This window comes from Canis lupus, chromosome 12 (genome assembly GCF_048164855.1).
Source record: "Canis lupus baileyi chromosome 12, mCanLup2.hap1, whole genome shotgun sequence".
Classification (NCBI taxonomy): domain Eukaryota; kingdom Metazoa; phylum Chordata; class Mammalia; order Carnivora; family Canidae; genus Canis; species Canis lupus.
Window position 1 is genome coordinate 2975424 of NC_132849.1, and position 26552 is coordinate 3001975.

The window sequence follows — 26552 nt, forward strand, 5'->3', positions numbered from 1 at the left end:
TTCTCATGAATTGCAAATTTATTGACTGAGGATGTACCGGGGTTGGGAGGTAGTTGTACAGAAACCAAAGAGGAAAAAATGCAGAACAAGATGCAGCCCCAGAACTCAATGGCTCCAGTGTTAACACCTGTAGGATTTGGGAACCTCAGGGCAATATCATGAGAGCGCTAAAGCCACTGGCGCCCACGGAGAACACCTGCAGCTCTTTCTTCTCCACGGCTTCCAACGGGCCTTACTTGGCTGGCCAGGTAGGCGCCTGCTTCTGCTGGGTCTGGTGGCATACCGGGACGCCCTTGCCGCCCCCGGAGGAGCCGCTGCTCCCACCACTGGAGAAGCAGCCCCCGCCGGCCCCGGACCCGGAGGAGCCGCCGCCGCCGCCGCCCCCACAACTGGAGAAGCAGCCCCCGCCGCCCCCGGACCCGGAGGAGCCGCCGCCGCAGCCGCCGCCGCTGGAGAAGCAGCCCCCGCCGCCCCCGCCCCCGGAGGAGCCGCCTCCGTAGCCCTGCTGGGGCGTGCACGAGGTCTGGGGGGTCTGTTGCGACGAGAAGCAGCCGGAGCCGCCCCCGGAGGAGCCGCCGCCGCAGCCGGAGCCGCCCCCCGAGGAGCCCCCGCCGCAGCCGGAGCCGCCGCCCGAGACACCTCCGTAGCTCTGGCACTGGACCTGCTGGCCGGAGCCGCCGCCGCCGCCGCCGCCGGAGTAGCCTCCGCAGCCGGAGCCGCCGCTGGAGGAGGAGCCGCCGCCGCAGCCGGAGCCGCCGCCGCCCCCGGAGTAGCCTCCGCAGCCGGAGCCGCCGCCGGAGACACCTCCGTAGCTCTGGCACTGGACCTGCTGGCCGGAGCCGCCGCCGCCGCCGCCGCCGGAGTAGCCTCCGCAGCCGGAGCCGCCGCTGGAGGAGCCGCCGCCGCAGCCGGAGCCGCCGCCGCCGCCCCCGGAGTAGCCTCCGCAGCCGGAGCCGCCGCCGCCCCCGGAGTACTTGGTGCTCCCACCCGAACCTCCTCCGGAGCCGCCGCCACCGCAGCCGGAGCCGCCGCCGCCGGAGTAGCCTCCGCAGCCGGAGCCGCCGCCGCCGCCGCCGCCGGAGTAGCCTCCGCAGCTGGAGCCGCCGCCGCCCCCGGAACAGCCTCCGCCCCCGGAGTACTTGACGCTCCCACCGGAACCTCCTCCGCAGCCTCCGGAACCTCCTCCGCCGCCTCCGCCGCCTCCGGAGCAGCCTCCGCCCCCGGAGTAGCCTCCGCAGCCGGAGCCGCCGCTGGAGGAGGAGCCGCCGCCGCAGCCGGAGCCGCCGCCGCCCCCGGAGTACTTGACGCTCCCACCCGAGCCGCCGCCGCCGCCGCAGCCACCGGAGCCGCCGCCGCCGCCGCCGCCGCCGCCGCCGCCGCCGCCGCCGCCGCCGCCGCCGCCCGAGGTCTTCCCGAAGCCCATTGGAGGCATGGGGGTGGGCTGCTTCTTCTGGTGAGACATCTTGCGCAAGCAGGAAGCGAACCCTGAAAGGAGAGCAGCGCCTTCCTGGACCGGCCGCAAGAGCAGCACCGCGGCGGCCAAGGCAGCTGCAGCCGAGGGCGCCCCCAGCCGCAGGGCAGCACTGCCGGGCCCGGCTCGGCGCCCGGTTCACACTGGGAGAGCTCTACAGGGCCCTCCTAGGCTTGGTGCTTGCAGAACAGAGCTGCGCTCACCTCAGGAAGTCTTGACCAAGCTTTAAAAAGACCAGGTAGTGTTGCCCATTTCTTTCTCCTGGCTCTGCCTCGGACACCTGCTAGGTGATTTGGGGGCAAATAACCCTCACTCCCTCCTCTGTACTCCATTCTTGTAAAATGAGAGGGTTACGGCACTTTATCTCTCAGGTCTCGGATCCTAGCAAGAATTCTCCCAATGCAAATAGAGATTAGCACAAACCTCCACCTACAGGGGGCTGTGCGTGTGTTACCCATCCCTGGCACGACAGAGGGAGGTTTGTCCGAATGTCAGAAGGCTGCTGCTCCCCACTCCCCGTTCTCTGCAAAAGCTCTTAAGGCAGGGGCTCCTGGGTGGCTCAGTCACTTAATCTTCAGACTCTTGATTCCAGCTCGGCTCATGATCTTGGGGTCATTGGATCAAGCCCAGCAGTAGGCTCCTCATTCAGCAGGGAGTCTTTAAATTCTCTCTTTATCTCTCTCTCTCCTCCTCCCCCCTGCCCCCCTCTCCTCCTCTAAAATAAATAAATCTTTAAGGAAAAAAAAAAAAAAAAAGCTCACTGAGCCTAGCCATGATACCTGAACTAGTTATCAAAAAAGGCTTCTCCCTGGTCCTGTCTGGACACAGGGGAAAGGACCCAGCGGTCCTTTGGACCAACATTCCTGACCCGAAGAGGTAGGCTTTGCTTACATCCAGGCTTGGTTGAGGGACCATTGCTAGTAGGAAGTTGTGTCCCAGTATCTCACACCATTTCTCTTCCAGCACCGGGTTCCTGTGCTTCTCCAAATCTCCCCCATTGGCAGCATTCTCTGAATTACTCTCCCCATTCTCCCTTACTCCCTGGAAGTAAGATCGCCTCTCCTCCTGACACGTGGCGCAGGGTTCATCCTGCTCACTCACAGGAGCAGTCTGCAGAATGTCCCTCTGTGCCCATCACTGGCCTGCTCCTACTGGGATGCCAGAGAGACAGGAGATACTCTTGCCTTTGTGGAGTTCCCATTCTGGCCAGAAGATTAGAGACACCATCTGCACAGCAGCAGCTCACCACTACCACCCACCCCCCAACTTCCAACCTGAATTCCCTCTAAACATGAATGCACTTGGAAAGGCACACAGAGGTCTTGTAGCTTCCAAAGAGGAGAGAGGCCTTGCAGGTCTGTCTCTTGGTCTACCTAGCTGCAGCGGGGTGGAGAAGACTAGCTGGGAAGACAAGAGCTAGAACTCACACTTACCTGAAGCACAAGGGGCTGAGTGTGGAGAGGAGGAGAGGAGATGCTGGCTTCTGTGAGCAGCACTGGAGCTCCCAAGGTTTTATACTCTGAGCCCTGACTCATCTATTGATCTGAGCCCGCCTTTCATGTTTAGACTCAGTTATGTGACCTATGGCTGTCACCCCACCTGTCTGTTGATTACAGGCACAGGGTGGCCCATTCATGAAGATTTTGGCATACTCAGAATGAGCAGCCTAGTGTGTAACTGGCCCCTTCTCTGATGCAACTATATGGCAGCAGGGATGGCTAGCCAGAGTGGATGGTAGACATTGTTTCCAAAACCTCTGGCAAAGACCTAGGTCCGTGACTCTTGAGGTGGCCCCAAAGAGTCACACTGGAGATCTCAGTCCTTAGTGTGAAGAGTAGGACCTCCTATTTGGCTTCTAATCCCATTGCTTGGAACCCTCAACTTTATAGAGAGCCTGTTCCTTTTTTGCCAACAGTTTCTCCCCCCAGTGTTTCATGTGTGATTCACTGAGGTGTTCCTGTCTTGAAACTGGCACAAGAGCGGGCACAAGCCTCCAGTACTCACTTCTGGCATGGCCAGGGCTACAAATAAAAGGACATGGGTGTCTACTTTGATTTACTCCTGGATATTTATTCTTCTGAAAAAAGTGCAGATGAACAAGCTAAAGAGCTTGACCATGTGGTCCTTCCCACCATGGCCCTTTGGCCCTGGCATCCTGTGGTCTTGTGTGGTGACACTGACCTCAGCCTATGAGGCAGCTGTGGAATGGAAAGGATTTGAAGTTAGGTGACTAGATTCGGGTGCTCCCCATGCTACTTGCCAGCTGTGTCACCTTGGACAAAGTCACAGCACAGGAGGCACTCAGTATTTGTTGTCTATTCAATGAAAAGGCTTCTGATGCTCAGTTACCTTGTCTATTAATAGTAATATCTATTTCATAGGCTCAGGAAGAGGGAAGAGTCCGTTTTATTGTTTTCTCCTATTACAGCACAGTTTTACCTCCAACTTGGCTTGCCTTGGACACCAAGGCCAGAAGGGAGTCTATGGATAGCTAGAGGCAAGTTCTTAAGTAAGAAAATAACTCAAAAATTCTCCATTGACCCTAGACTGGTAGCATCACCTCTGTGTGTGAACAGCATGCTCCTCTCTTCTTTCATCACCAGAACTCAATTGCTATTGTTTAAGGTATGGCATTTGAATTTTGTTCCACCCACCTATGTGTTGAAATGACAGCTCCAATAATAAGTTGACTGTTAATTACGGTGGCTTAGTGATCAAGTGATCCTGATTAGAGTGTGGTCTTCGGAAACTTGTGGCACTAGTTCTAGCTTGGATGGCATGAACCCAGGCAAACCCACATGATCCCCTCCTGAGAGAATAGCCAGAAGGGAAAAGCCAGGATCTGTTGGTGAAAGCATGTTTCTCAGCTTGAAGCTGAGGCACTAGGGAGATTTTGGTTTTGTGTTTTTTTTTTTTTTAAAACCTTCCTGTTGTAACTTTTTTTTTTTTTTTTAAGATTTTATTTGTTTATTCATGAGACACACAGAGAGGCAGAGACACAGGCAGAGGGAGAAGCAGGCTCCATGCAGGGAGCCAGATGCGGGACTCGATCCCAGGTCTCCAGGATCAGGCCCTGGGCCGAAGGTGGTGCTAAACTGCTGAGTGCCCCGTCCCCCCCCGCCCCCCTGGGCTGCCCACCAGGGAGATTTTGAAGGAAAACCGGCTCCAACTATATGATTGCCATGGGTATAACAAAGAATGGTTTTACTTAGTTGGTTATGTGACCAACTTCTCCCCTGGAGAAGGGGAGAAAATATAGATCATGTGCAGTTCCAGCCCTGATTTGTAGACCCATGTTGGCCCATTACTCTGTGTTCTCTAGAGGAAAATGTAAGTTAAAGGATTTCAGCAGTGCATTCTCAAGGAGAAAAGTCTTGAATTTTGAAATCATGGCCTTCCTACTTTGTGTGTGTTAAAATTTAAAGTGTTGGAAACTGCAGGAGGCTGTAGTTGTTTCTTTCAAGTTCTTACTTGACGAAACAAAAACAAAAAGCAAACAAAACACATTTGGCTATAATAGAACAGTTCCCATATTGTTTTGAGGGAGATGTTACCACACTACGAAATTCTGAAGTTTGGGAACCTCAAGTGCAGGTTCCCAAAGCCTCAAAGAGCAATAATCTTCAAATTGCCCATGTCCATTTGGAGGGTTCATGTTCTTAAAAGAAATATATGATGTTTTCTTTCTTTCTATAAGATATGAGATACTAGGGCTTTATTCATTAATCCAGACAACAGCAGTGTGCTGGGTACTGCAAGGAGTATTATGAAAGAGTCAGAAGCCTTGTCGAACCTGTGCACAGATAACCTTGGTGGATTTGGGAGAGAGATACTCCATGCCTGCCTCTGCCTCCCTAGATGGCATTTAATAAGGAAACTCTTTAAATGAGTACACCTACTTTGATAACATGTAGAAAAGGGTGATGCAACATGGTATTGACAGCAATGCTAGATCTTGTGGCTTTAAGTTAGCCTTGCCGAGGTGTGAATACATAACTTTGTTCTCCGTTTTATCTCCTTAGACCAGAGGTAGTAAGGTATTGTGTGGACAGCAACTGATTATCACATTTCATCAAATCAATGAAGAAATGATGGAAGTTTATAGAATTATTACACTTGGGCAGTTGGAGTTTTATAAAACTTTACATGCCATAGTTTAAAGATTTATAACCTTAGACACTTAGCCCAAAATATGTGCTTCCTAACATGCCTGAATTCTGTTGCCTCACAGATTAGATCTAGGTTCCTGCCTGTACCTGTATCCTTAGAGGGGATGGGCTGTAAAGCAAATGCATCAGTGTCCAGTGTAGGGCCATGTGTTAATAGCTGCTCAGTAAATCCTGGTGGAAATGAAGGGAGTTCTTAATGCTGATGACTAATAGCCCTGGTGCAAGGAGGGGCATGGTTCCTGTCCCAGGCAATCCTCAGTCTGAGGGGAGATCATAGCTTTTGAGTTTGGGGAGTCCCCAGTCTGAAAGAAACCTGTTCATCACAATCTTTAAGTATCTAAAACTACACCAATGCATTTTCATGGCTGAAGGCTAACAACCTCCCTACCTGAGACTTAAAAGATAATGAGTGGTTTGCAAAGAATAAAATGGACACAGGGCAAGGGCTTAGGAGTATTGGCAGGGCAGGCATAAAGCTTGGAAGCCCTTAGTATTGTTTATATTCAGTGGGAAGTTTCCCCTTAGAGTCCTGCCCAGAAGGTGCCTCAGAGCCTCAGACACCCCCCAGGCTACATTTCCATCCTCTCTCCAGCTCTTCTGGGTTAGCAGTTTGAAGAGGTGGTTGTCGTTGTTAGAAGTCTGGGAGAAAAAAAAAAAAAAAGGTCTGGGAGGACAGCTCTGTGGTGGTTCACAGTTGTAGAATTCCTTCTCTAGGAAGCTTCTCTAGGTTCATCTACCCACTGGTTCCATCTTCTTTGCCACTTTCCCTTTCCAAGTCCTTAAGGAACAGTTGTACTAGTTACAGCTAATGACACATCTGGTAGCCTTGTCTCGTTTTTCAAATCATAACTGTTCTTGACAGCCAGGTCCCCATTAGTTCTTTAGTCTATACACTAAGATTTAAAAAGAGTTCATAGCATCCTGGGGTTCTATCTTGACATGTTGACTCTTGAATGACTCTTTTGGGTGCTCCTGGAGCTCATCCTTACATGGAGAAGGAGGCCCACAGTTGAGTCATTCCAGATGCATGTAAGATGGGCAGTGTGCCTGCCCAAGGACTGCACTTGCTTGGCTCAGACACTTTGTGTGGACAGACTGTGGTGTTTATGAACTGCTGCCACATAGGTGTTTTGTCTGTTCCTCACCAGAGTCCTGTGTGGGGTGCCTGCGTGGCTTAGTTGGTTAAGTATCTGCCACCTTTGGGGCAGGTCATGGTCTCAGGGTCCTAGGATCAAGCCCCTCGTCGGGCGCCCTGCTTGCAGGAGTCTGCTTCTCCCTCTCCTCCCTGCTTCGTGCTCTCTCACTATCTCTCTCTCTCTCTTAAATAAATAAATAAATAAATAAATAAATAAATAAATAAACAAACAAACAAACAAACAAACAAAATATTTAAAAAGACAAACAAAACAAAAACAAGGTCCTATGTGCCCAGTGATATGTTATCCTCGTTTCCCAGATAAGGAAGCAGCCCATCAAGACTAATGGAATTGCTCAAATTGCCACAACCTTTTAAGTGGCGAAGCCAGGATTTAGACTCAGTTCTTTTGATTCCAAATCGTGCATTATTTCCTGGTACTACATGTCTCTTCCTTATGAATCAACATAGGCAGAGTGAGGGGATGACATCCCAGTCAGGCTTAGCTCCACACCCTGCTTCTCGTGGTCTCGTGGCCCTCTCCCAGCTGCTCATGGACAGTTCTACTCACTGGTGGGCTGCTGTAGAGGTCATCTGATCGACTCTTAACACTGGTGAATGTAGATGAAGAACCCAAGGCTCAGAGAGGCCGAACCACTTTCCAAAGCTACACAACAGGACTGAGACTAGACCCTGGATCTCTGGCCTCCCCACTCAGGCCTTTGTCTACGATAGACTCTACTGTAGAAAGCTTTGTGCTTTCTCCTGACAAGATTATCTTCAGGTGTTGGGAGTAAGACCAGGGAGTAGTTAAAATGACAGTGAAAGTATTTCATAGCTGAACTAACACGTTCAGGGAAGCTCCTGAGCCTGGATGCTCTAGCCTCTGGGTCTGGAATTAAATTGCTGAGTGGAGGCCTTCAACAAGTGGTCAGCCGCTGGGTAGCCTGAGGGCTCAGGGCCAATCTCCTGAGTTCACATGTAAACTATAAGCAGGGAGGAGCAGTGAACAGCATCTGTGGGCCAGTCCTGCTCTGAGATACACGATAAGGGGAGACCTCTCAGGACTTTTGTGCATCGTGGAAGTTGGTGCTCCCAGAATGTTGGCCCAGCTCATCCACCGATAATCCACTGATTATCTATCCACTGGTATAATCCATGTTGCTTTAACTGACTCCCAAGCCAAATGGAATCTGGAAACCAATATGATATGAAGGAAAAAGCACAAACATTTCAGACCCACAGCCTTCTAGGGGCATGCTGCTTCAGATGACTGTCACCCGCACACCTTTGTTATTTTCAAACCAAGATACGTGCCCTTTCTGCTTTGGTCTCAAATTCCACTTTAATACTTAACAAGCTTCTCTCAGGAACTCCCTGAGACTACAGCGACATTGAGTGTGACCTCTCTAACTCACAGGACAGCTAATGGGATTTACTACTGAAGACCAGAATTTAGGTCCAGTCTCTCTCTTGAATAGTAGAGCTTGTTTGTCATACTTGCTGATTATCCTGAATGTTTGCTCATTCTTCAAACTATACTCATTTCAGTAGTTGAACTTGTTCAAATTGGATGGATGATTTGTGGCAAAACATCCCACTGCTTAGAAAAGTGGTAATGATCACAATTTGTTTGGTGGCTTTCTGCTGACTTCTTCACTGGTTCCCTTCATGTGCTTGGAGAGTTCCAAGATGAGGGGCTTTGGATCCATCTCTCACATCTGGTATAGATTCCTAGGGCCTTCCCTTCCAGACTAGGAGCACCATCCAGACAAAATCAGATACTCCTAAATTTTCATATCTCCATCTGCTTCAGAGTATTTGATAAATATTTGTTCATCAGCCAATGAGATGATGAGAATTTAGTCATATCTCAGGGCAAATGGAATCTGATTTAGCTTTCCATGGAAAGTAGCCTAAGTAAATTAGCTATGGCAAACTGCTTTCCACTGTGATCCCTCATCTTTCATCCAAGGTGCCTGATTCCCCCATCATCTCCTGCTTCTTATTTTTCAGAATATCCCTTGGATCATGCCTTCCTAGAGCTTTCTGGAGGGGCCTGAAGCAGAACCAGGGGCACTTCTGAGGTTTGCCAGTCTCTGGTCTGTTCGGAAGGGTAGGGATTAGAATCTTTCCTCTTCTGAGGTGTTGGAGTCTTGGGAATTCTGTGATCTCAACCTGTGAGCTTGGGCAAGGCATTGTTCCCCTCAACCTCAAATTTCTCCACCTAAAAAGTCAGTCTGACTTCTGACCAGTTTCCTTTAGGCCCCTCCTTCCCAGGGCCCCTCTCTAGACAGAGAGAAGGGAGAAATGAGGGTCAGAGGCAGTGGCAGGGAAGAAACTTAGGTAGGATGACAAGAATCAAGGGCCCCTGAGAAAAGAGCCCAGAAACTCTTATATCTCTCTGTGTGTTAGCCGTAGGCTCCTGAGAGGCATTTTGGTAACTTTTCTTTCTCAAGAGCATTTCCCCTTGCCACTTCAGCTTGTTGTGGAGAAAGAGGGAGAGATTTAGCAGAAGGCTGGACAAAGTTATTGGAGAAGGACAATCGTCATATAGTTTCACTTATATGTGTAATATAAGAAATATGAAAAGGACCAAAAGGGAAGGGGGGGTGTGGAAACTGAATGGTGAAAAATCAGACAGGGAGAAACCATGAGAGACTGTTAACTCTGGGAAACAAACAGGGTTGCTGAAGGGGAGGTGGATGATGGGATGGGATAATTGGGTGATGGGCACTAAGGTAGGCATGTGATGTGATGAGCACTGGGTGTTATATTGTATGTTGGCAAATTGAATTTGAATAAATAAAAAAATTAAAAAAAGATTCTGTTTCTTAGCTGCTTATCTCACTGTTTTTTCCCCTTTGTTTTGTCCCGATATATATATATATATATATATATATATATATATATATATATATATATATAAACTTTATTGGAGTTCAATTTGCCAACATATAATATAACATCCAGTGCTCATCCTGTCAAGTGCCCCCATCAGTGCCCATCACCCAGTCACCCCAGCCCCCTGCCCACCTCCCCTTCCACTACCCCTTGTTTTTTTTCCCAGAATTAGGAGTCTCTCATGTTCTGTCTCCCTCTCTGAGATTTCCCACTCATTTTCTCTCCTTTCCCCTTTAATCCCTTTCACTATGTTTTTATATATTTTTTTTATATTCCCCATATGAATGAGACCATATGATGATTGTCCTTACTTCACTCAGCATAATACCCTCCAGTTCCAACCACATCGAAGCAAATGATGGGTATTTGTTGTTTCTAATGGCTGAGGAATATTCCATGGATACATAGACCACATCTTCTTTATCCATCCATCTTTTGATGGACACCGAGGCTCCTTCCACAGTTTAGCTATTGTGGACATTGCTGCTATAAACATTGGGGTGCAGGTGTCCCGGCGTTTCATTGCATCTGTATCTTTGGGGTAAATCCCCAATAGTGCAATTGCTGAGTCGTAGGGCAGGTCTATTTTTAACTCTTTGAGGAACCTCCACACAGTTTTCCAGAGTGGCTGCACCAGTTCACATTCCCACCAACAGTGCAAGAGGGTTCCCTTTTCTCCGCATCGTCTCCAACATTTGTGGTTTCCTGCCTTGTTAATTTTCCCCATTCTCACTGGTGTGAGGTGGGATCTCATTGTGGTTTTGATTTGTATTTCCCTGATGGCAAGGGACGCGGATCATTTCCTCATGTGCTTCTTGGCCATGTCTAGGTCTTCCTCTGTGAGATTTCTGTTCATATCTTTTGCCCATTTCATGATTGGACTGTTTCTTTGCTGTTGAGTTTAATAAGTTGTGTATAGATCTTGGAGACTAGCCCTTTATCTGATATGTCATTTGTTTTGTTTCTCAAATTCCACATATGAGGAAATCATATGGTATTTTTGTCTTTCTCCGGCTGAATTATTTCACTTAACATTGTACTTTTTATCTCCATCTACGTGTTGCAAATCTTTTAGTGTGTATGTGGGAGAGTAGGGGGGAGGGACAGAGAAGGAATCAGCACTTTAGTGGGGCATTTGGAAAATAAGTCCTTAGGATGCTTGAGTAAATTGGTAGCCAAGCATCTGAGGGACAAGGAGATGCAGAGAAAAGAAGCCACTGGATAAGCCTCCTTGGAAGAAGGGTTTTAAGTTAGGATTGGAAAATAGTGGAAACTATAGATAGGTTTCTCCAGATTTGGGTTTTGGCTTTCATATTACCTTTATGTGTATGTGGCTGAGTGTGCATGTGTGATGTGTGTACACATGTATGATGTAGATGTGCCAAGTGTGATGCATGTACACATATCTATATGTACATATTATATGTGTATACATGTCGATGTGTGTATGATGCAAGTAGATGTGTGATGTGTATATATATGTCCACGTGTACATGTTATATGTGCATGTGTGTGTGTATACATGTATCTCTCTCCTTCCACAGATGTCAGTATCACTGCTCAAGTCAGACTTTTCCCAAAGAACCTGTTCCCTTTCTCCTAGGAATCCTGGCCCTGGAATTGCTATTCACCAGCCCTCAGTCTCCACAGTAACTGTATTTTTAAAGAAGGTTTTATTTATTTATTTGACAGAGAGAGAGAAAGAGAGAAAGAGGACATGAGCAGGGGGGAAGGGTAGGGGCAGAAGCAGACTCCCCTGCTGAGCAGGAAGCCCAACTCAGCACTTGATCCCAGGACCCTGAGACCATGACCTGAGCTGAAGGCAGGCTTAACTGAATGAGTCACTCAAGCGCCCCCACAATAACTATATTGTGTGTGGATCTGGCCCACCTCATTTTCCATGACTTGTGTCTCTAGCCATGGTAGTAGATTTGCTGCAATTAGGCCATTCTTTAGCTAAAAGTTTTCAGTGTCCCTACATCAGAATGAAGCCCAGATTTCTTAGTCCAAAGGGCTTTTTGTGGTTCAGTACTGCCCACATCTGACTGTTCTCTTATAGAAGCATTTTGCTCTAGACAAACCCATCAACCCTCTCCCCCACTGAATTGGCTATGTTTAATGCCTTTGTATATCTTCTTGTGCTTTTCCTGCATCGGTTAATCCACCCTTTCCTTGATTTGTCTCTTATTTTCCATTTATTTTTTATTTATTTATTTTTTTATTTTCCATTTAATATTCTATTAGACATCACCCCACCCCTCTACCCTTGCTCAACACTCCACCTGATTGAGAGAGCACCTATCTGCAGCACAGTAATCCTGCCCCTACCAGACTGGGGACTCCTTGCAGGGTTGCTGAGTCTTATTTACTATCCTGCATCTCAAGCATCCGCACATGCCTGGCATAGCCTGTAGTGGATGCTGGTAGAATGGAGGAATGTATAATGGACTCCACATCTGCCCACATCTGGAATTGTCAGTGGCCTGGATATTGTGTGTTAGCCTGGGCGGGGAGCATATTTAGTCTCTGTCCTATTTTCACTTCCCTGACAAGATTGTTTGCTTCTGGAGGGCAAGGGTGGCATCGCAGCTCTTAGTAAACCAGGAGTAAACCATAGTAAACCTATGGACATACCAGGCACTGAATCAATGTTTATTGAAGGGAAAGAAAAAAGAAAGAAGGAAGTGGAGAACAGAAGGTGAAAGAAAGAAAAGAAAGGTAGGAAGGGCAGGCGAATTATTGGAGGTTTTGTAGCACTGCTACCATGAGTCTGGCCAGAATACTGGCTTTCTCTTTCATCCCAAATTTGTTTTTTTTTATCTTATTCTGGCAACTGCATGAAATTGTAAGACCCATTTGGCCCCCTTAAAAGGAGATAATCAGACATTACATCATTTTAGAAGTTCTCTGAAGGTTTTTAGTAGTTTTCTGAATTATTGCTGTGGTTTCATTTCAATATGATTGATGTTAATATCTGATTAAATTATTTGTGATATTTAATTGCTCTCCATGATTAATTAAAACATTTTACTCCTCATAATCATTTCTGGATCCTGTATGGATTACAGAGGAGCTACATAAAATGAGGTGTGCTTTCTACCGATGAATCACAAACATTCCTTATTGTAATAGCTATGTATGACCCCGCCCCCACCTTATAAAACTATTGATATTTGTTCTAGACCATGTATTCGATTCCTGAGTTATTCCCTTAAATAGTTGTGGAACCTGGGGCAAGTCACTTGACCTTACCTTAAAGTAAGGTATAGAGTATTATCAACCTCACAATTATTGGATTAGTATATAAGAGAACCAGATTTTAACACTGGACCATAGATAGAACATTTCTAATCGAGGGGAAAAGATTAGGAAACAATCTGGGAATATGATTACTTATTTTATTTGAGCATTGAGAATGAAGAGAAAAAGCAAGCAATTTCTCCACATCCCTCCCTCTAAAAAATGAAAATGACTTGTTCATGTTTCAGATTGTGGATGTAAGTAGAAAACATTTATTAGACATATGTAAGTATGTAACTGGGTGATAATTTACAAAAGGAATAGATAAATGTTATTAAAATGTTACTTTTGGGACATGGGGCTCTTGATCTTAGGGTTGTGAGTTTGAGCCCCACATTAGGGGTAGACTTTAGTAAAAACAGAAGCAGCCAAAAAAAAAAGTCACTTTGACCTTTAAAAAGATCCTAATTGGTTTAATATTTTTATTCATTTGCTAATTTGGATAAATTGTCAAAGTAAAACTTTACTTTAACCATCTCTTCATGCCATGAATAAAATACAAAGGTCATAGCTTTATAACATGTGAAATATTTTCTAGAAATATTTGTCTATACTTTTCCACTATTTTTAATGTGTATTAGAACAAACACTTCAGATTTATGATTTTTATGGATATTATTGCTTAGGATGAGGCAAAAGAAAGTAATACTGTGGTAATATACCTTTTAAAATAAATTTGGCTAACTGAAAATAGTGAGTGGATCTGAAGAAAACTATTAATAATGCAGGGATTATTAATACAGTATTAATAGTGCATGTATATGGAAAAATCTGTAAAGGGGGTATGTGAATTACTGAGGTTTTGGAAGCCCTAGATTACAGCATGGGCCGTGCTGTTTTCCTTCCTAGGATTCCAAACATCTTCCTGGAAAATACAGACTGTGGTGTGGGAGTCAGGCCTCAGGTTCAGCTGAGAGTGGGAGAGGCTCCATTGTGACAGCAGGCCCAGCTCCATCCTGCCCACACAGCATGGACCTGGGTGACACCAGGACTCAGGAGCTAACCCAGAGCACTGCCTTCAGGGGCAGGCCGGAGTCACCCTCAACTAGGCAATGTGTCCTGTGAGGTGAGCCCCACTCTTCCCTTCGGAGCCCCCAGCCTCTTCTATTTTGTACCCAGGTTATTATCAGAAATAGTCTCTAGTTTGTGGCAAGACTTTGGTGACTGAACAGGTGTCAGGAGACATGGGGCAGAATCCTGGTTCCACCCTTCACTAGCCATGGCACCATTTGTACATTATTATTTCACCTTTCTGAACCTACATCTCTATGTGTCAAATGGCTTTGGCCTGCCTATATTTTGAGGGTGTTGTGAGGATTAAACGAGGTCTACTATCTGGAAAAGCTATTGGAGAATAATAGATGTTTGATTAAATGACAAACTCAAGGAAAGATTGTACGATCCATTTAAACTAGAGTATAGACATCTGATATTAGTTTGCAGTGAGTCTCCAACTAGGAGGCACAAAGTTTGTAAAGGTCAGAATTACAGTTGAAAGGATGAAGCTCTTATGGTAAAATGTCAGGTATCATTGAGGAGGTGAGGGTGGAGAGGTGATCAGGGGAAATCTTTCCAGGGGAGATTTCTCCAGTGAGGTTGCATTCTCTTTGGCTAATGTTGGGTTAGGGGTCTGGCTGGCCTCATCCCTTTTGTCCAATTTTCTCCCATATTCTTCTTGAGTTACCCATTCACTACTTAATACTATTATTACCAATGTTGACAACTACCATTTGTTGAACACTTACTATGTGACAAGCACTATGTTAAATATTCTAGTGTCTCTTCATTTAAACTTTACCACATACTTGCTGTGAGACTATTACCCACATTTTATAATGACAAAAGTGTGGTCTGAGGAGCTGATGAAAATGTCCACAGTCACACGTTCAAAAGTAACTGAGCCACAATTGCAGGCAGGCCTGTCTGACTCCAAAGCTCATGCTCTTCAAGTTCTGCTATCTTGTGCGCAACAAGTCAGCATTGACGATCAGCATCAGCATTCTGAGAGCTGTCTACTTGTCACTCTTTACTCTAGACAGACATAAAACACACACACACACACACACACACACACACAAATCCCCTTCTGGACCAAGACCTTTGAGGAACCCAGAAACTTCAGAACTTTTGGAAGCTGGAATGAAACCTAACTTATTAAGCTTCCATGACAGAATGAGAGGCATTATTGTGGTTCTCTTCCGCAAGGGATGTCCAAGCATTGGGATCCCAAGCCAACCTTGCTTTGGGCTGGATGGAAAGGAGGTTTTCAGTCAAGCCAGAGAATATACAATCCAAAAGGCCTCTTCCTACACTACGCTATGTGCCCCCTTTCTGAGTCCCTAAAATGATCTGAGCTTATTATATTTTTAAAAACCACTTGCCATATTGTGTTTACATCATGTGTTAATGTCTGTCTCCCTTGCTGTGCTAAGAACTTCAGGATAGAACTGAAACTTACTGATCATCCAACTTCTAGTACTTAGCCCAGTGTCTGTCATGCAGTGATGCCCTGTAGATATGGAGAAATATCATAAACAAGGTAATTGTACTCAGTAGGGAATAGGTAAGCGACATTTGAGAAAAAAGGAAGGGGAAAGAGTAATGATTTTAGGAGATACTTGGCATTTGTGTCTCTAGAAGGATACTATTTTATCAGAAGTGGAGTTTGTCACAGTGAGTAGGTCACTCAGCCCTGGTTGGGAGTCCTTAGTGATGCCACTACCATCACCATTCGTTATCATTACCACTTAAGACTTGGCTACAGACAATATGTATGGATGCCACACTTGACTCTGAGCCTTGCTCAGTTAAGTGTCTGATCTTGGAGAGCTAATAATCTCAGAGGAAGGCACCAAAAAGAGGTGAGAGCCGGTTGATGGTAATTGCTGCCTACTGTGCTGCCTATTGTGCCTAATCCCCCAGGAAATCAAATGTGAGACAATGGAGGTGGTTCAGCCAAACTCCTGGCTGATGGAGATGGAATTAACTTGGATTGAGTCCAATTAACTTGCTGCCTTTGCTGCAATGAGTCTCAGAAATGCCACTGAGTTCCAGAGATGCCATGGGTGTTGTGGCTGTTCTATTTACACAGGATGTTATAAGCATCCTGTTTTTCTTAAAATAAATTGTGTTCTGATTCCTGAACCTAATTGCTTACCATGGTATCTGTGGCAGAACAGGCCAAGTGTCCCTCAAGAGGGCTCCATGTCTGTGGGGGTGTTAAGCCAGGTGTGGCTGGTGGGGCATTGCCACCACCACTGAAATGTGGCCTCACACTCCTATCTGTTGACCACTCCCCATAGGGAATGGCAAGTAGTTGAGCCAGGCTCTGACAGGTCTGGCCAAGGCTATCCCAGTAGGCTAAGGGAGACCTGAAGCACCTGCCTTGGTGGGCTTAACTTTACTTTCTACTCTCTTCCCATTTTTCTTTCTCTCAAATGCACACAGAAGTTGCCATCCTGGACAAACCCAAAATGAAGTGGATGTGGAAGGCTGAGATCCAGAACAAACTACTGTGACTGGAAAGGAGAAAGTACTATCCTACAGACCACTCTTCCCCAGGAAATATCATCTCCTTTTCTGCTTTCACTCCAATCCATGTGCTTTCCCCTCTACATGTCCTGCCAAATGGCAGCAGCAAAGTGGGGAGGGACTTTGGTCTCAGTAGCCAGGTCCCCTATGCCACCACCACCGTTACCACTGCTACTGCTACTGCTACCATGATCCATTCTCACCCCTACCACCATTAGCACCACCATCACCATCACTACTCATTTTCACCACCACCATTACAACTAGTATGGGGAAGAGAAGACTTGGGGGTTGATGAATAGTCATCTTTGAATGATTAAAAGGCTATAAAAGAATAGTTAAAGTTACTAAGGATGGGTAAAAAAGTAAAGTTAGAAAAAAGGGCAGAAATTAAGAGGAATTATTTTTTCGTGGTGCCTCCGAGGCAGTAGGCCACTTCAGGATGAAGCTGAACATCTCTTTCCCAGCCACTGGCTGCCAGAAACTCATTGAAGATGCCAAGCATCTCCTAAAATCATTACTCTTTCCCCTTCCTTTTTTCTCAAATGTCGCTTACCTATTCCCTACTGAGTACAATTACCTTGTTTATGATATTTCTCCATATCTACAGGGCATCACTGCATGACAGACACTGGGCTAAGTACTAGAAGTTGGATGATCAGTAAGTTTCAGTTCTATCCTGAAGTTCTTAGCACAGCAAGGGAGACAGACATTAACACATGATGTAAACACAATATGGCAAGTGGTTTTTAAAAATATAATAAGCTCAGATCATTTTAGGGACTCAGAAAGGGGGCACATAACGTAGTGTAGGAAGAGGCCTTTTGGATTGTATACTCTCTGGCTTGACTGAAAACCTCCTTTCCATCCAGCCCAAAGCAAGGTTGGCTTGGGATCCCAATGCTTGGACATCCCTTGCGGAAGAGAACCACAATAATGCCTCTCATTCTGTCATGGAAGCTTAATAAGTTAGGTTTCATTCCAGCTTCCAAAAGTTCTGAAGTTTCTGGGTTCCTCAAAGGTCTTGGTCCAGAAGGGGATTTGTGTGTGTGTGTGTGTGTGTGTGTGTGTGTGTGTGTGTGTGTTTTATGTCTGTCTAGAGTAAAGAGTGACAAGTAGACAGCTCTCAGAATGCTGATGCTGATCGTCAATGCTGACTTGTTGCGCACAAGATAGCAGAACTTGAAGAGCATGAGCTTTGGAGTCAGACAGGCCTGCCTGCAATTGTGGCTCAGTTACTTTTGAACGTGTGACTGTGGACATTTTCATCAGCTCCTCAGACCACACTTTTGTCATTATAAAATGTGGGTAATAGTCTCACAGCAAGTATGTGGTAAAGTTTAAATGAAGAGACACTAGAATATTTAACATAGTGCTTGTCACATAGTAAGTGTTCAACAAATGGTAGTTGTCAACATTGGTAATAATAGTATTAAGTAGTGAATGGGTAACTCAAGAAGAATATGGGAGAAAATTGGACAAAAGGGATGAGGCCAGCCAGACCCCTAACCCAACATTAGCCAAAGAGAATGCAACCTCACTGGAGAAATCTCCCCTGGAAAGATTTCCCCTGATCACCTCTCCACCCTCACCTCCTCAATGATACCTGACATTTTACCATAAGAGCTTCATCCTTTCAACTGTAATTCTGACCTTTACAAACTTTGTGCCTCCTAGTTGGAGACTCACTGCAAACTAATATCAGATGTCTATACTCTAGTTTAAATGGATCGTACAATCTTTCCTTGAGTTTGAAGTAGATGATGAGCACAAACTGCGTACCTTTTTTTTATGAGTAGCGTATGGCCACAGAAGTTGCTGCTGATGCTCTGGGCAAGGAATGGAAGGGTTACGCGGTCTGAATCAGTGGTGGCAATGACAAACAAGGCTTTCCCATGAAGCAGGGTGTCTTGACCCATGGCCATGTCCGCCTCCTGCTGAGTAAGGGGCATTCCTGCTACCGACCCAGGAGGACTGGAGAAAGGAAGCACAAATCTGTTCGGGGTTGCATTGTGGATGCCAATCTCAGTGTTTTCAATTTGGTTATTGTGAATAACGGGGAGAGGATATTCCTGGACTCACTAATACTACTGTGCCTCATTGCCTGGGGTCCAAAAGAGCCAGCCAGCAGAATCTGAAAGCTTTTTAATCTGTCAAAAGAAGATGGTGTCCACCAGTATGTTGTTAGAAAGCCCCTAAACAAAGAAGGTGAGAAACAGAACCAAAGCACCCAAGATTCAGCATCTTGTTACTCCACGTGTCCTCCAACACAAACCTCAGCATATTGCTTTGAAGAAACAGCATACTAAGAAAAATAAAGAAGAGGCTGCAGAATATGCTAAACTTTTGGCCAAGAGAATGAAGGAGGCCAAAGAAAAACACCAGGGACAGATTGCCAAGAGACGGAGGCCGTCCTCTCGAGAGCTTCTACCTTGAAGTCTGAGTCCAGTCAAAAATGTTCTAAGAGTGACAAAATAAATAAGATCAGATTTTTAAAAAAAGGAATTAGAATTGCATTTGGGTGAATATAAGCAATGTGTTTCATGGAGCTAACGCAAACAAGAAGGGTGAGAAGATTGATGAAAAAAGGTGATGAGTAATTTGCAGCATGTGAGTTTATTTGCCTAAGATGACAACCAGCCAGAGTGGACCAGTAGGTGACCTTGTAGCCACTTATTAATGCTTGGACCCCCTCTAAGGAATTCCTTAAGAATGGCAATGTAAGCCATACATCATCAATCCTTTTAAGATTAGGGAACTCATTTAATTTGATGTAGCTAGTTCCTTCTAGCTATTTTTATTTTATGAGTTTCTAATACTAAAAAACACTGTCTTTTCAAAAGTTTTTAAAAATTTTATTTATTTTTTCTTTCTTTTTCTCTTTTATTTATTTATTTTTGTATATTTTTCATTGGAGTTCGATTTGTCAACATATGGTATAACGCCCAGTGCTCATCCCGTCAAGTGCCCCCCTCAGTGCCCATCACCCAGTCACCCCATCCCCCTGCCCACCCCCCTTCTACTACCCCTTGTTCATTTCCCAGAGTTAGGAGTCTCTCATGTTCTGTCTCCCTCTCTGATTTTTCCCACTTGTTTTTTCTCCCTTCCCCTTTATTCCCTTTCACTAGTTTTTATATTCCCCAAATGAATGAAACCATACAATGTTTGTCCTTCTCCGATTGACTTATTTCACTCAGCATAATACCCTCCAGTTCCATCCACGTCGAAGCAAGTGGTGGGTATTTGTCATTTCTAATAGCTGAGGAATATTCCATTGGATACATAGACCACAGCTTCTTTATCCATTCATCTGTCAAAGGACACTGAGGCTCCTTCCACAGTTTGGCTACTGTGGACATTGCTGCTAGAGACATCGGGGTGCAGGTGTCCTGCCGTTTCACTGCATCTGTATGTTTGAGGTGAATTCATTTTACCAATTGCTGGGTCATAGAATAGCTCTATTTTTAACTCCTTGAGGAAACTCTACACAGTTTTCCAGAGTGGCTGTAAAATTTAGATCAGGTAAAATTTTTCCTGGTCATCATTCCCAATCCTTGTGCCAAGATCTTGTTGTCTTGCACAGACAACCAGTGTTATTATTCAGAACAATTTTTTTTAGCAGATCATTTCCTTGTCTTTATGTACATATTCAGGAACAATATAATATTGCATTGTGTGTACATTTGTGTGTACACATACTCTTCGTGTCTGTCTGACTCTTGTTTTTTTTTTTTTTTTTTTCCATTCAACAATAGATTAGTAGACTAGGGAAGAGGATAAACTCTGGGGCCAGACTGCATGGATTCAAATCACAGCTTTGTCATTTGTTATTTGTATGCTCTAAATTATTGAACCTCCCTTAGCTTCAGTCTCTTCCTTTGTTAATTAGTATTATAGTATACCTATATCTATTAGGTTCATGTGTGGATTAAATGAGTTAATTTATCTAAGCACTCAGGTCAGCACCCTGTACATATTGTAGAAGAGTGTTAAGTCACATTGTTGCTTGTCACTATTCCTTAGTAATGCGTTGGTTCTGCCACAGTCTATTTAGCCATTTTTAAATTGATGGCCATACATTGCTTTGATTTTCATTCTTGCAAACAAAACTTCTATGCATATTATATATGCTTCCTTAAACACAGAAACAATAGTTTCTCAAAGGTAGAAAGGATATAACATTGCTGCATTTATTATTTTAAGGGCTTTTTAAAGAAAAATATAATGAATAGATATCTGCCTTCTGTTTTTTCCACCTGCTGGTTTTAGTTCTTACTCCCTTGGGCAGCCTGAACCATATAACAACTCTAAAGTAGTAGACCCCAGTGGTTAGGACTTACAACCTCAGGTTCAGATCATCTTTGAGGGAGAGGGGGTCACATTTTAGGGGAACTTACTAAGCATTTATATACAATAATTCACTTAATTACTATGATGTAGGTGCCATGACTATCCCCACTTTAGTTATGAGGAAATGGAGGCAAAATTACTCAGGGTCACACAACTGTAATGGTGGATACTTCGTATAGGTGTGAACATTGAATCAGTCCATATAAGGTTTCTTAATATATTGCTCAACAAATAGAAAACATCCAATCAATGTTACCATTATTATAGAGTTAATTGGTGATTATTAGGGCTATAGAATTATTATTACTACCATTACCCTTACTAACCTCAGACTGTGATAAAGATTATCTCCAGAAGTTCATTTCGTTTGCCTGAACAAAATAGTATGAAACTGTGGTATCAAGCCTTGGTTCGCCAATCTTTTTTATTCTTTCCCATAGCCGCAAACAGCATTCTTAAACTTTGAGAGAGTTGCCATAAAGCACCCTGATGTTTGCCCACAGGTAAGATATATGTGCATATAGTTAAATGCAAATTTGGATGCACATAAGTTCTCATTTGTGATGGGGGCCTGAGTTGTGCTGGATGCCCAGGAGAGAGTAATGGGGGGCCTGTACCTGGCCCTTGAGGAGGACAGTGGGCCGGCTTGAGATGCTGGAATGTTGGAAGCAGATTATAGAAAGAATTCCCTTCTGGAGAGAATGATATCCATGGATGCACTGAGCACTACTCTGGGATAGAACCTGAGAAACCACAATGAAGAAGATAAAGCCCCTACCCTGCAGGGCTTACATGGTAGTCTGGAGGACAGACATATTGCTGAACATTTGCACCACAGGGTGACACACAGGGACACACTCTAGAAGCACTATATAGTATGGTAGGGTCTTCCTGGCCCTAGGATCCTTCAGAATAAGTCATAGGGATGAAAGGGTGGGTGGGAATCTGAGGCAGAGGGAGAGGCATGCATGAAGGCATGGATGTAACCGAGTAGGGAGTGTGCAGGCCCCTGCAAGGCCTACGAAGGATGGATCTGTGGTGCAGTGCATGTGAAGAGGAAGGGGTAAGGCATCACAAATAGGTCTGAAAGCCATGTTAAGGGTTTTTTGTTTTGTTTTGTTTTGTTTTTTTTTACTTTTAAAGGATATGGGCAGCCACCAAAGACTTTTTTAGAAAGGAAAGAAACATGATTAGATCTTAACTGTACAAGCTGTTCCTTCAAATAGTGGTACCTGAGGAAAAGTTGAGCTGCCTTGAGATGAGAGCAGGCTTGTGGGGGAGAGAGCACAGCGGGGAGGGGGTCCAGGCAGGGGCTGCAGTGGCCTCAGGAAATGTTGGAAGGTGGATCTTGTAACCATGACTAAGTTTGACTGACTACACGGGCCTATCTGATAATCTCACATGGAATGAACAAATAAATCATCAAATATTTTTGCCCTGACTAGTAGTCACAGAGTTGTTTCATTTAACCTTCAAAATAACTTGTGATTTTGGCATCATTATTATTCCCTCCTGACTGTGAGTAAATGAAGCCTCAGGGAAGTCAAGGAAGTGGCTTCAAACCCCATAGTATATGAGTGCTAGTGTTCATTTGGTACAACACAGCACTTCTTTGCTGCCAGGAGCATCACCAGAGGCCAGGGAAGAGAGTACAGTTTGTTATGCTGAGTTCCCGATTGTAGCATAATCTGTGTGGCTGCAGAAATCATCAGTACCCAAAGATGACTCATTCTGTGGTAAAGTGGCCCCACAGGGCCCCATCTGGTATGTGAGATGGCCAAATGTCTTGCTGAGGAAGAGGGGTACAGGAGACCCAAAGAGATACATATTCTCCAGGTGGTTCCCTCCTTCAGGGTGGAGGCATCAGGTAAGACCTCCACGTTGTCCCGTGACTTTCATCACGAGAGAATGACTGGATCAGCACAAATCCATCATTGATTCTAGAAAAACTGCTCCCAGGACATGCCTGACTCTGCCAACAGAACTCAGCAGGGTGGTTTGGCAACGTGGCCCCTCAGGTCCTGCCTTTCTTCTGCAATGTTTTGATGACAAGAGAAAGGGATTTCATAAGTGCTCAGTTGTAAGAATAAGTGGGTGGAGGGGGCTATGGTGAAATGGGGTACAACCCCTCCCTACCCTGCAAGGCTTTCTGCTGCATCAGGACCTTGGATCTTGGCAGCTGTGTAGACAGTCATACCTTTGAGTTCAGGAAATTGGGATGCCTTTTCACACTTTAATTCTTTGGTTCTTCAGATACAGGCATACCTCATTTTATTGTACTGTGCTTTATTATGATTTGCAGACATTTATTTTTAATACATTTTAAAAGATATTTTTAAATTTTTGTTATTTAAGAGAGAGTGAGTTGAAGAGAGAGAAAAGAGAGAGAGTGAGCAAGCACAAGAACAGAGGGAGAGAGAGAAGCAGACTCCCTGCTGAGCAGAGAGCCTGATTTAGGGCTCAATCCCAGGACTCTGAGATCATGACCTGAGCCAAAGGCAGATGCTTAACTGACTCAGCCACTCAGGTACTCCTGTATTCTTAAAAAATTGAAAGTTTGTGGCAACTCTGCATGGAACAAATCTATTGGTACCATTTTCCCAACAGCATTTGATCAATTTGTGTCTCTGTGTCACATTTTGGTAATTCTCACAATATTTCAAACTTTTTCATATTACTATATTTATAATGATGATCCATAGTCAGTGATCTTTGGTGTTACTATTATAATTATTTTGGGACCTCACACACCACTTCCGTATAAGATGGCAAACTTAATCATAAATGTTGAATGTATTCTGACTTTTGTGTGTGCTCCATTGACCAGTCATTCCCCTGCCTCTCTCTTTCTCCTTGAAACTCACTATTCCTTGAGACACAAAGACATTAAATTAGGCCAATTAGTAACCTTACAATGGACCCTAAGTTTTTAAAGGAGAGTAAAAGTCACATGACCTTCATTTTAAATCAAAAGCTAGAAATGACTGAACTTAGTGAGGAAGGCATGTCAAAAGCCAAGACAGACCAGAAGCTAAGTCTCTAGAGGTAAACAGCCAAGTTGTGAATGCAAAGGGAAAGTTCTTTCTTTTTTTTTTTTTAAAGGGAAAGTTCTTGAAGAAAAATAAAAGTGCTACTCCAGTGAACACACAAATGGTAAAAAAGCAAAAACTGCCTATTTGCTGATATGGACAAAGTTTTAGTGATCAGATAGATCAAACCAGCCACAATACTCCCTTTTAAGGAGTATCAAAGCCTGATCCATAGTGAAGCCCTAACTCTATTCATTCCTGTGAAGTCTGAGAGAGATGAGGAAGCTGCAGAAGAAGAATCTGAAGCTAGCAGAGGTTGGTTCATGACATTCAAGTGCTGATGTCAAAGCTGCAAAGTTATCCAGATGATCTAGCTAAGATCATCAGTGAAGGTGGCTACACTAAACAACAGGTTTTCAGTGTAGATGGAACAGCCTTGTGTTAGAAGATATCACCTGAAGTCAGTGCCTGGCTTCAAAGCTTCAAAGGACAGGCTGACACTCTTGTTAGAGGCAAATCTACTTGGTGACTTACAGTTGAAGCCAATGGTCACTGACCATTCCAAAAGCTCTAGAGCTCTCAAGAATTACACTAAATCTACTCTGCCCATGCTCTAGAAATGGCACAATAGAGCCTAAATGACAGCACATCGGTTTACAAAATAGTTTACTGAATATTTTAAGCCCAATAATGAGACCTATTGCTCAGAAAAAAAGGTTCCTTTGAAAGTATTACTGCTCATTGACAATGTTCCTGGTCACCCAAGAACTCTGATGGTGATATACAACAATATTAATATTATTTTCATGCCTGCTAACACACCATCCATTCTGCAGACTATGGATCAAAGAGTAATTTTGACTTTCAAGTCTTACTATTGAAGAAATACATTTCATATGGCCATAGCTGCCATAGATTCCTCTGATGCATCTGGGCAAAGTCAATTGGAAACCTTCTGGAAAGGATTCGCCATTAAGAAAAATTCATGATTCATGATATTCAAAATATCAACATTAATAGTTTGGAAGAAGTTGATTCCAACACTCATGAATGACCTTGAAGGGTTCAAGACTTCAGTGGACGAAGTAATGTAGGTGTGGTAGAAACAGCAAGAGAATGAGAACTAGAAGTAGAACCTGAAAATGGGACTGAATTGCTACTATTTCATGACCAGACTTGAAGGGATGAGGAGCTGCTTCTTAGAGAAAGTGGTTATTTGAGATGGAATCTACTCCTGGTGAAGATGCTGTGAAGACTGTCGAAATGACAACAAAGAACTTGGAATACTATATTAAATTAGTTGATCAAGCAGTGACAGGATTTGAGAAGGTTGACTTCTTTCAATTCTAAAAGAAATTCTGTGAGTAAAGTGCTATCAAACAGCATCCCATGCTGCAGAGAAATCGTTCATGAAAGGGAGTCAATCAATGGGGCAATTTCATTGTAGTCTTATTTTAAGAACTTGCCTCAGCCACCTCCACTTCTAGCAACCACCACCCTGATCAGTCAGCCGCCATCAACATAAAGGCAAAAAGATTTACAACTTGGTGAAAGCTCAGATGTTGGTTAGCATTTTTTAGAAGCAAAGTATTTTCTGTTTATTTTTTTAAAAGATTTTATTTGATTATTTGAAAGAGAGAAAGTGCATGTACATGCATGCACAAGCAAGATGGAGATAGTACACAAACAGGGGGGAGTGGCAGGCAGAGGGAGAGGGAGAAACAGACTCTGCACTGAGCAGGGAGCCTAATATAGGGCTCAGTCCCAGACCCTGGGATCATGTCCTAAGCTGAAGGCAGATGCTTAACCAACTGAGTCACCCAGGTGCCCAACAAAGTATTTTTAGTTAAGGTATACATATTGTTTTTTTTTTTAGACATGCTACTGAACACTTAAGCTATAGTATAGTGTCAACTTTTATATGTATTGGGAAACCAAAAATTCATCTGACTTGCTTTATTGCAATATTAACTTTATTGGAATGGTCTGGAACTGAACCCCAAAATTTTTAAAGGATTTCTGTGCCTTTATTTACCCTACACAATATGTCAGCTGCCTTGACAAGAGTTTTACAGCAAGGACCTAATTTTATCTCCACAACAACTCTGAGAAATATGTACCGATGTCTCCATTTAACAGATAAGAATATATCTTTATATATATATATATATATATATATATATATATATATATATATGGTAACATGCATTACCGTGCATGTCCATTTGATGCCATGTCCACTGCTACTCCATGCACACAGACAGGTGCTGTTGTGGACACTGGGGAGACAGCAGAGAACAGGACCACAAGGGCCTGGTACAGGGTGCCAGGCAAGCTGCTCCCAAGATTGTGTGAGATTATCTGGACAAATGTGTTTGCTAGGCCATAAAGTGCTACATGCCTCAAGGACATCCTGGCAGGAATAAAGGCTTAGTACACTATAGAAGTTGGATAATACTATACTATTTGAATCAGAGATCATAGAAGACCTTCATGTGTCACCGTGCCACCACAGCCTTCAACTGGGAGGCTGGTGGTCTTGCCTTTCAGGGTCCTAGAAGTTAGAACATTATGCTGATTGCCCAATTTTCACAAACTATGAGGAGATATCCTCTCCACTCTACTCCTCATCCTCCACATGTTCTAGCTCCTTCCACAGTGCC

The 26552-nt window shown here is 44.4% G+C and overlaps 1 protein-coding gene, 1 long non-coding RNA gene and 1 pseudogene across 3 annotated transcripts in view; 1 reads left to right on the plus strand and 2 right to left on the minus strand.

Annotated features, from left to right (window-relative positions):
* Positions 1 to 3034, minus strand: LORICRIN (loricrin cornified envelope precursor protein). Of its 2 annotated transcripts, XM_072769098.1 has the most exons (4): positions 2905 to 3034; positions 1087 to 1485; positions 940 to 1044; positions 1 to 867 (listed from the first exon to the last, which is right to left on the minus strand). In XM_072769098.1, the coding sequence occupies exons 2-4, from the start codon at positions 1460 to 1462 to the stop codon at positions 233 to 235; spliced, it is 1116 nt and encodes a 371-aa protein (XP_072625199.1). In that variant the 5' UTR covers positions 1463 to 1485; positions 2905 to 3034; the 3' UTR covers positions 1 to 232. The 2 variants fall into 2 exon arrangements, with proteins under 2 accessions (XP_072625199.1, XP_072625198.1); XM_072769097.1 differs by having other exon boundaries at positions 940 to 1485.
* Positions 1 to 26552, minus strand: part of LOC140600616 (uncharacterized) — a 487558-nt gene that overhangs the window by 392501 nt on the left and 68505 nt on the right. The gene's annotated exons all lie outside the window — the stretch shown is intronic.
* The window catches only part of LOC140600876 (small ribosomal subunit protein eS6-like), a 27731-nt pseudogene continuing 2530 nt past the window's right edge, over positions 1352 to 26552 (plus strand).

Bases quoted from the DNA above. Each gene is read 5' to 3' on its own strand.
- LORICRIN (XM_072769097.1), bottom strand. From the start codon at position 1,462: ATGTCTCACCAGAAGAAGCAGCCCACCCCCATGCCTCCAATGGGCTTC. The intron at 868-939 runs GCTACTCCGGGG...CCGGCTGCGGAG, and splicing joins CGGCGGCTCCGGCTGCGGAG to GCTACTCCGGCGGCGGCGGC.